The sequence below is a fragment of the Phalaenopsis equestris genome, unplaced genomic scaffold, assembly GCF_001263595.1.
Source record: "Phalaenopsis equestris unplaced genomic scaffold, ASM126359v1 Scaffold001325, whole genome shotgun sequence".
In the NCBI taxonomy this organism is placed as follows: Eukaryota; Viridiplantae; Streptophyta; class Magnoliopsida; order Asparagales; family Orchidaceae; genus Phalaenopsis; species Phalaenopsis equestris.
Genome location: NW_018165764.1, coordinates 351,356 through 362,380, shown reverse-complemented (window position 1 = coordinate 362,380; position 11,025 = coordinate 351,356). Strand labels below are relative to the sequence as shown.

Here is an 11,025-nt window from a genome sequence, read left to right as displayed (position 1 = left end):
CGTCATGAAGCTCATTGAGATATATCTTTATCTTAGAGATCAAAACTTTCAATTATGAAAGTCTTCAATGGGCATTTCTAAGATCCTCCATAGTATGCCAACTCCATATGGTGTTGGGAACTTCATTTTAAGATAATAAATAGAAACTTCAACCTCAAAAATTGATTGGAAAAGCCTTCGGAAGATGAAATTGTATGTCGATTCCAACTTAACAACAAGGTATTATATCATGTGAGTCATCTCCTAGAAGGAATACTCCCAATATAATACGGAGAGTGATTGCCCCCTCGGCACTCACCAAATTATTTTCAAAGCCATAAAGAGATCTAATAACAAATTGTAATTATTCCATGGTCAACCCCAAACCAAAGAAAGTTCAGGAGAATATGATCTTGAATGAACTACCTTTTCCATCGGGGATTCTCTTTACATTATAGAAAGGATTGCTAAATCTAGTTTTAACAATAAAACAATTTTGATGAGGAACTTGAACCCTTCTAAAATTTTATATATCAAAGGTGATGGAGTGATTTACTGATTAGTTTTTCGGTGAAAGCTTTTCAAGTGCAACAATGAGAACTTGTTGACCAGTAGTGGTCCTTCAACAATTATTACTTTTTTGCCAATAGTCTAAGGATTCTCTAGTTCTTGATTCTAGTTTTGTAGTTCTCTCTAGGTATATTATTGGTTTGATGGATCGTAGCTTAAATTAATTAACCAAAGTACCCATGCCAAATCATCAACATTTTGATCTCCTCTCTGAAATGAAAGCATGCTTCGGTATTATGGCCAAAACTTTGAGGTGATGATATTACTCTTAATTCTCTGCATTCAGTTTCAACAAAGTTGGCCACCTAAAAGTTTTCTTATCCTAAATCACCATTAGGATGTTAGTATGGGTCAAGTTAAGCGACATACACTCATTCTTTGGTTGTGATTTACATCTACGCAGTCGAGGTAAAAAAGTGAGGTTTACTTATGGCTCAAGCTTCTTTCATTGAGATGCTTGTTTGATTTTCTAGTTGTGGCTCAAACTAATTTTTTTCAAATTAATAGCTTCATCAGTAAAAATTTGTGCCCCAACATGATGGATGAGATCAACATAAGAACGGATCTTCCAAAACCAACAGATCAAACGACTCATGTTGATTCCCTTTGACTATAAGTTTATTTAATGATTTGTCACTTTAATAATCTCAAAATTGAGCGATCTAATTCTCATTAGATTCCTCTCATCGAGACTCTCATTTTGACTATTTGTACATCAAATTTGGAGTTCATTTGACCCTTAAATTAACTACTCAAATCCTTCAAATGTGGTTTAATTTTTTGTTTCGAGCTTGATTGGGCTTGGATTGAACTAATTTAGGTATCTCTAGGTTCATCTTGTTGAGATGAAATTTGGATCTAGGCATTGGGTGGGTCGTCATACGAGGTTGTCATAAGCCCATTTGAATGAGCGACCTTGACTATGAAAAAGTAGAAATTTAGCGGGCTCAACCCAGCCCCAACCAGTTTTGACTTATTTAAAACCCGAAAGGCCCGACTGACGAGAAGCCCAACCCGCCCAATGACCAGGTCTCATAGGTAATGTTCGTGATTGTAAACTTTCGAGCTAATTTATTTATTTTTTTTTTATTTACGGCATGCATACTCAAATTCTTATGTTTAAACATATTGAGATCCTTTCAACCATTCATATTACATAATTTTTTTAATATTTTATATCAACAACTATAATGCTGTTGAATATTAGTTAAAGCAAGCATAAAAGTAAGTTTTTGTTTCAGTATGACAAAAGCTAGCATGACAAATTGGTAGAGCTAATTTGTTTGGTACGAAAAAAAGTAATATAGAGACTCATTCTAGTTAATTTTAAGTAAAATCAACCTAACTTAATTTTCTTCCTAACTAAGGGAAATGAGAATGATTTTTGGTATAAAAAATTAAATTTCTTTCAAGGCCCACACACTGAACTGACACATTTAATGAGCTGGTAAAACTATGAAATTGTAAATAAAAACCCATCACAAGTTCAACCTGAGCCGGCTTTTATTAGTAAGGCCAAATAAGCTCAACACGTGCCAAGTTTGGTCCACCCAATGTCTGTCTGTTGAAATTGGAGCTCAAGATGATTTTTAATTTGAATCGAAATGATTTTTTTAAAAAAATTACACCGGGACTCAAGTTAGATGAAAAATTTGTTAATGATGCATTAAATATATAACTAAATCGCTTGTGTGGTCATTTACTCTATATATATTAGTTTAACAGGAAATGGTAGAAGTGAAAAAAGTTAATGAAAAATATAGAGTAAATGACCACACAAGCCATTTAGTTATCATTCATCTGCTCGATCAAGAGTTGGCAGTCAGAGCACCACATATTCATAAATAAGAAAACTATTTAAAGTAAATAAAATCCTTTCTCCTTCGTCCGCTTTTTTCTCTTCAATTAACCGGGGCGGTGACTCCGGTCCGCGTTTAGACCGGATGGGGTATCACGACCGGTCCGCAGAAGGGACTCGTCCTGAACAGCGGGCCTATTTCGTATCCGCGTGTAATGTCTGCAACCGATCGCCGCCGATCTGACCACCCTGGTAACCTTACTCCTCAATTCCTTTCTTCCTCGCCTTTCCTACGTCTCTCAGATCTTCAAGCCTTCGGCGCAGATCGCGTTCCCGTCCTCCGCCGCTCCCTCTACTTCTACTTCCCACGCTCCCTCGCAATCCCCAGATCTCCAAACCATTCCCATTCTTCTCTAATGGGTTCCGCAGATCATCTTCCCAACTCTACTCACCCTCCATTCAAGATCTTCATTGGTTACGACCCCCGCGAGGATGCCGCTTTCGAAGTATGCCGCCATTCTCTGTTAAAACACTCCTCCATCCCCCTCGAGGTCTCACCCATCATCCAATCCGATCTCCGCGCCGCTGGTCTCTACTGGCGAGATCGGGACCCAACGGAGAGCACTGAGTTCTCCTTCACCCGATTTCTGACCCCGTACCTTTCCGGATTTCACGGCTGGGCCATGTTCATCGACTGCGACTTTCTCTACACCGCCGACATCGCTGATCTCGTTGCCATTCTCGACGATCGGTATGCCGTCATGTGCGTTCATCACGAGTACGCTCCTAAAGAAACCACTAAGATGGATGGTGCGGTACAGACTGTTTACCCGAGGAAAAACTGGTCCTCAATGGTGCTGTATAACTGTGAACATCCTAAGAATCGGATTCTTACTCCCGAGCTTGTTAGTAAACAGTCCGGTGCGTTTCTGCACCGATTCTTGTGGTTGGAGGACGACGAGATTGGATCTGTGCCTTTTGTGTGGAATTTTCTTGTTGGGCATAATCGGGTAGATGAGAATGATCCGTCCACGTTTCCGAAGGCGCTCCATTACACATCTGGCGGGCCTTGGTTTGAGAAATACAAAGATTGTGAATTTGCTGATTTGTGGCTCAAGGGATTAGAAGAAATGACGGAGAAAAAGTATGTTGCTTATTGATTTCTGCGGCGAATTCGTGTTTCTCCGACTTTATTATTATTTTAGTCGCATTGTATTTGTTTCTTATTTTTTAACATTTCAAATGATGATGGTAGTAATTCTGGTTTTGAAATGTCGAGCGATTTTGTACTCCTTAATCTTTCCAAAATTCGAGATTTGGAGAGTTTGTATCAATGTTTTTGTTATGCATCAGAATAATTTACTCTTTTCATGGGGCGCTCGCTTTTTAATTATTTCTATTGTTTTTTTATTTTTATCTTTTTGCTAGTGATAATTTCCTTGCTTATGTTTGATCTTGGTAGGTTAAACTTCGGCAATAGCTGAGATGAATTTTGAGGATTGTGATTCTTTTTTTAACTTTGATTGACCTCTGATCTATGTTACAGAGCAAGGGGGACTGATGGGTTGATGTTGACTAAGGGTCTGTTTGGGGCAGCTGTAGCTTATCCAGCTTCTGTCGATAAGCAGTTTATTCTGATAATTTGCTTAGGAGCAGCGGATCCAGATAAATTGTTTGGTTGTTTGATTTGTGAGTCTGGAAAACAGCTGATTCTGGATAAACAATCATTCTGCCCCTATTTTAGATAAATTGTTTAGTTGTTTGGTTTGTGCTGTTTGTAGAAAAATGATCTATTATGCAAATGTTTTTTTTTTTCTTTTTCTCTATTCTAACCATTGTTCTCCGTTGTATTCCTTTGAAATTAGAAAGTATTTTGTGAGAAATAATGATTTAATAATGAATGTTAATTATGCATGGGGCATTTACATACATACCATCAAATCCTTTATATTTATATAGATAACACCTAAACTTTTACTACTTACATTTATGCTTCATATCACATAAAAAATATCACATTTATAACTACACTATAAATGACCATCAAGCCTCTCAAACCTACATAATCGTAAAAGAAGCAAATTACAACAACATTTCCACATAACAGTTATATAAGAAGTCTATATAATTGCATTTCCTGGAGCAACTTGATGTAGAGAGAACAGCGGCAAAATTCTTACCGCTACTGCTGAACGATTACTGGCCATCATGTGGCCAAATAAAAAAATATATAAAGCATATTTATAAATCATATGTGGCCAAATAAAAATACATAACTCTGCAACAGTATAATTTGGAATCACTTGCTACCAAACTCTTAAATTTTTTAAGAGCAAATGCAAAAAGTTTGATTGCTGAAAAATGAAAAAAAGAGGGTAATTACATACATACCACCCAATTCTTATGTATTAACATATCTAACACCTAAAATTTGATTTTTACATCTATACCACTCAGATCTTTTCATGCATAAGGAGTATATAAGTAAATATCAAATTTTAAGTATTGGAAATGTAAACATATAAGAATTGTGTGTTATGCATGTAAAACTTTTAAAAATAGAAGGGCATTTACATACATACCGCCCAATTCCTATCTATTTACATATCTAACATCAAAATTCCACATTTTACATTTATACCGTCCAAATCATTCATTACATCAACTAAAAATGTTTGCATCAAACAGAAAATACAAAACTACACCATTTTAAAATGCAAAATGCTTTAAACAGTTTAAGGACCAATGAAAAACAGTCTCATGATCGAGCAATTTCGTCCGCTATCTGGTCTCGGAATGCGGCCATTTCCCTTGCACCTTCACATTTGCGATTGTAAGCATGTTCGGATTCTTCCTGTGGTATGGGATGTCCGACAATGAATTCAAATGCTTCTTGTGGAATCTGATGCAAGTCTTCTTCTACAGATGCAAAGTCCACATCAGAGCAAGAGTTGTGGCGTCGGATGTAGTTGTGCAGCACCATGGTTGCCACAACTATTTGTACTTGCTTCGGAAATGGGTAGGTTGGCATGTCACATAATATCACCGGTCTCTTCGTCCATACCCCGAATGACCTCTCAATGACACCGCGTAAAGAGGAGTGTCATTTGTTGAACATTTCCTTTCTGCCACGTGCAATCCCACTTGACCTCTCATAGTCGGGAATGTGATACTTTGTGTCAGCATAAGGCTTTAGATAACCCATTTGTAAGAGATATCCGACGTCAACTGGATAATATTTACCTGCACGAAATACATAATTTAGTAACGACTCATAAATATCTAATATATTTGATATAATTACATACCATGAGGGGGTACAAGAAGTAATGAGTTCGACATCTTGTTGCAAACTTAAAAACACGACTATTGTGTGTGTTGCCTTCCCATCCGACCATCACAAATGTGAAACACATGTTAAAATCACAAGCGACCATGACATTCTATGTGGGAGAACCACATCGTGCAATGTAGGTCACCTTGTCAGTGCCAGATACACGTGCATCAACGTGAGTTCCATCAATAGCTCATATACAATCCTAAATTTAATAATGTATAATCTATTAATGATTGAGAGGTAACTAATTTTAATATAGAAATGAGATGTTTAAGATATATTTGAAGAATGACATGTAGCGAGGGTCATTCGCAATTTGTGTCGGGATGGATTGAAATGTAGGATCCTTAGGCTTAACAAACTTAGAGACTAAACTTACTAGAGCATTCAGACCAATAGAGAAATACCTACTGATAGTCTCTGATGAATGTTGAAATCGCTCCATGACTCCTCTAATGGACTCATTCTGAGATAATATATAGTGTTTTTGCTAGCACCTCTCTTGATGTCATTTTGGTCGAGCCATTCAAATCATGTTGGTGTTGTAGTTCATAGAGCAGATCAGTGAAAATCTATTTCGTCATTCGGAACATGTTTGCGAAACGTGTCGGATGGCCTTGTAGTAACTCACCAACCTATTTATCGCCAACATATCACGATGTTATACATGGAGTTTGGCCGATATATGTGAGGTAGTAGTCGAATAACAAAGTAAGAATAAACACAATTTTTCTAACATATTGCAATTGTTCTGGATTCATCCTACGAAAATTAGTTTAAAGAGAATAGTTAAAACATTCAACCATTTAAAGGCATCCATATAACATATAACCACATAAGATATGAGAACTAAAATATTAACTATAAGGATTGCATATAAGAAAAACTCTAGGAAAAAAATAGTGATCCCTGTCACGACATTACAAACAGTTATGAGAAAACAAAACGACAAGCTTTCAAAACATTCAGTTTTCCAAGAAGGAACGTAAGAAATTGACTTGGTATTCTGCTTCTAACTTCGCGAAAAATTCTCTACGGATTGGATCTTGTAGTAACTTAACATAATTGAGATATAATTTCTTGTCCGCCTTAACCTCAGCATGTGTATTTAGGATTCGAAGGCACTCCTCAACGGATATATCCTGTGATGAAGCAAGCTTAACAGTGCAGGATTCAACAAGTTTTTCGATTGTGCTTCTGACGAATGCGGCTCCTTTCTTCCTTTTCTCCACCCTACACCGTTTTGGAACGGATGATGATTCCACTGACCTATGGATTTTGCAGGGCACTTCTCCTGAGCCACATACATTATCAGTTCCAAGAACAGCAGCTGTGCCAATGAAGTTAGGTTCAGATGGGGTGAAAGCATGTGCTCTCGTTGCAACAACCCCACTGAACATACCATCCAACTTCTCTTCCATTGTTGGATCAATGTCATTCATTTTGAATTTCTTAGTTGTTGGCACGACTTGCACGACATAGAAAATTGAATTACTTAAATCAGTTCAATATAGCTAAAATTTAAATAAGGAAATGGTATAAGGTAAGTTTTTATCTCTAGTTTCTCAGCTCACCAATCCTCGGGAGCATCTATGATTCGCTTCGTTGGATCCCAGCCCAAACTTGTAGTTCCCCTCTTAACTTCTTTCCAAAATTTTCAATCCTTCTTTAATTGATCTCATTTTTTCTTAAATTTCATCCTGTCATAGTCTCTACCTATCAGTTCCTTGAATTCGACAATAAGATTTTGCTAACATTTTTTGTTAAAATATGTTGTAGGTCTATTTCCTAGCTCCACCTCCTTAAGACAGAGCTCACATAAAATATTTGTTGCTTCCCTATCCCACATGACAGATGATCCAACTTGATTGTTCTTATTCATTGCAGTCCTTACTAGTGAAATGTCAAATAAGAAAAAAATGCATTTAATAACATGAGCATAAAAAATCCAATAATGCTACAACAATTTCACATAAAAAATCCACTAACTTGAGCATACAAAATCCAAAAATCAAATAAAGCCTTAAACATTGAAGAAGACCTTAATATTAGAAAAATATTTGGGAAAGAATTTGTGATATGAACTATTTCACATTGAGTTAATACTATCACTATAAAAAAATATGTTAAGTTTCCTAACTATCGCTATAGGGGTGCCATTGAGTCGTGTTTAAAAATGTAGAACTCCACACAAGAAAATATTAACACATTATTTTTTTTGAATGTAAATAGACAGAGAGAATATGCAGAAGAAGAAGATTAAAATAGAGAATACAACCACTCAATTTAATAGTTTATTGCATAAAAGTGAATGAGGTCCTTGTCGGGAAAAGGTTTAGCAAGAAAACAAATCAGCACACAATTTGAATTACATAATAAAAAGATTAAAATATCACTTGTAGGAAAATTATTGTTTGCATCATGGACGAAAACACTTTAACGCCACAACAATGAAAGGCTTGGAACTGTAAACCATGCAATTTATCTCATATAAATACAAATTTGTGAAGCTGGATGCCGAAAGGAGTCATTATACTAGATTCAAAGTGACATAAATGTTCATACCTGGATGCCGAAAGGAAGCTGAGAGCGGCAATGTTAAGACGCGATCGAAATGGCGAACAGAGGCAATGGCGAGATGCTATCGGGATGGCGAACAGAAGCATTGATCGCGATCTAGGGCGAAACTTCAGGATCACGATTTAGAGCAGAGCGGGGGAGGAGAAGATTAAAAAAAGAATAAAAGAGTGAAGAAGAGAGAAGAGGATAGCAATTTCTTACCACTCTCGGGTGATTGGGGGAAGTGCGGAGGAGCGGCACCGAGAATCATTGTGCACTTAGAGCGGGCACCGAGAATGCATCGCGCGGGAGAGGGGCAAGTGGTAAAAGGATACCGAGGGGGGCGTTCGGAGCGTTGATCGCAGGGTTATACCCGCAATCATGTATCCACTAAATTAGAGACATCATTTTCTTATAAGCAGTGCAAACATACAAAAAAACCAGTACGACGGCATTTTCAAAAACGACGCCGCACTTATAAGCTGCCCCAAATTAGGCCTAAATAATTGAAAAAAATTTGGAGTATTTAATATAAAAATTTACGGTTAAATATATAAACTGACTTTTAAGTTTGTTTAGTTTCCTCTAGATGTAAAATTCTAATTCCACCATGTTTTATCATATGTTATTTGTCATGTATATATTATTACATCCTTCTAAGGGGTTCCGTGTCGCAGGTGAGGACTTGAAATTTGATAAAGATCTTATATTTGTGGAAGAGAAGTAGAAGAAAAAAATGGACGTGAGCTGTGAGGTTTGAGCAAGGTCTTAGGGATTGTGTATTGAGCTTGAACTTTCTGCAAGTAGGAAAAAATAACTCTGCGTAAATTTCCCTAATTATGTCAAACTTAAGTGTGGTTGTGTTTTCTTCATGAATTCTGAGTAGTTTTCTTTATATTTTTCCTTAAAATGATAAATGATTGAGTGTTGGACGGAAATTGTGTGAAGTATTAATCTTTAATGTTGGAATAAGTTGTGATGATTATAAACCTTGTATTTCATTTACTTCTTGATTTAACCAATCAAGATGTTAATATCTGTTGTGAGAATATATAAGATCTGAGATGATATTGTCTCAATCAACAAATGTTAAGAATCAAATGAGATTGTATGGATGAGAATGTAATTTATATGATTGAGTGCAAATCAATAGGGAAATAAACTTTAAATGGTGCAAAATTAGAGGTCTTTAGAGTGACAGAAGCCTTCAATTTGGTTTATAGTTTTAGGTTTTGATACAAGATGTTAGCCCCCAGGTGGAGAGAGAAGAGAGAAGTCTAGAGTAAGAGCTAGTATCTCCCTACCTAACTCGTCCTCAAGACTATTCAAACTTTAAATTAGCCAATATTTTTTATAGCATCTCTCGTAAGGGTAAAGAATATTATTGCTCCTATTTGGCACAACACAATTTGAAACTTCCACAATAGAATTCCTATACTTATTAACGATTCATGATAAGAAAAAAAATAATTCATTTATATTGTCTTCATCTTACAAATATCTAGTTAAATTTAATTAGTTGTTTACTTTACTTTCAATTATAAAAAATTTACAAAAAGAATCAGACTTTAATTCCTATTATTGCATCTATAGTTTGAGTAAGAATATTTTGCTAAGTATAATTTATTATTTAATTTATTCTTATTTTAGTTGTATATTGTTTCTTCTCCTTGTGGGTTCAATATTCTGGGTTTAATCAAAAAGTCCTATATTACTTGATAATGATATGTATACTTGCGTAGTATCCCATATTTAAATATAATAATTGTATTATCTTTTGCTTAGAAGTCAATTTTTTGCCTAGTTGTTGCTGGTGATCAAGTTTTTGGCAATCGTTACAAAGTAAGAAATATAAATAATGAAAAATTAAGATTATAACCGCATACATCGTATTGACATATAAAATCGGTATCAATCACCACAATTTTGTCAGACCGTTACGTACAGTTTTGTTCATGAACAAAAGCAACATCCTATTTGGAAAACAGATAGATATTGTTGGACTCGGGGAGTTCAGATGTTCAGTTGCAATTCCACTACCGGTTGGTTCAGTGTTGATTCTAAAAGGAAATGGAGCAGACCTAGCAAAACACTGCATTCCTTGAGAGTCACGCCGCAGAGTCTCAGTTACATTGCAAAGAATGGATGACAGTAAGATACCATATGGATTCCAACTAGATCCAAAATTGGAAGAACTACGCCGGTATAAGCTATGAGATGACTATACCTTTAAGTATACGCAAAAGGACCTTCGTCCCGAAGCGTGGCTTAGAAGGTTAGCTTGACCATGAGCTTACCCCAGGCGATGGTCAGAGAAGAGAGGAAATGACATATGATATTTTAGATGTACTCAATATGTTGCTTTATTTTGACAGTTCCAACATAAGTGCAGTTGTACTACATGTTTGGAGAAAAGTTTAATAAAGTTTATTTCAAGATTTCAACATATGTTGTTAATTAGTCTCTTTTTTTTGATTGATGAAAAGCTGCATTTCCATGCGTTGGTCCTAAATTATAACAAACAAAGAACAATACAAAAAAAGGAATCTAATAATGAATGAAAATTAAAATTCAAAGTTAAAGAAAATAAAAATTAAATTAAAATTGATAATCTTGATAATAACAGTAATGATAAGAAATGGTAAATTATTTTTCTTGAAATCCTACACTCTTCACGACACAAATTCCACACAATTTTCACTTTCGTAACACAAATTCTACCGTCTGCATGATTTTTTTCACAATCCTCACGAAGTTTCACACTCTGCACAAGATCCCACAT

General features: G+C 35.7%; 1 protein-coding gene across 1 annotated transcript; it reads left to right on the top strand.

Annotated features, from left to right (window-relative positions):
* The first annotated feature begins 2,492 nt into the window (after window positions 1-2,492).
* Window positions 2,493-4,166, top strand: LOC110034009 (protein CDI-like). Its single transcript, XM_020738235.1, has 2 exons — window positions 2,493-3,491; window positions 3,894-4,166. The coding sequence occupies exons 1-2, from the start codon at window positions 2,563-2,565 to the stop codon at window positions 4,093-4,095; spliced, it is 1,131 nt and encodes a 376-aa protein (XP_020593894.1). The 5' UTR covers window positions 2,493-2,562; the 3' UTR covers window positions 4,096-4,166.
* The last annotated feature ends 6,859 nt before the right edge of the window (window positions 4,167-11,025 follow it).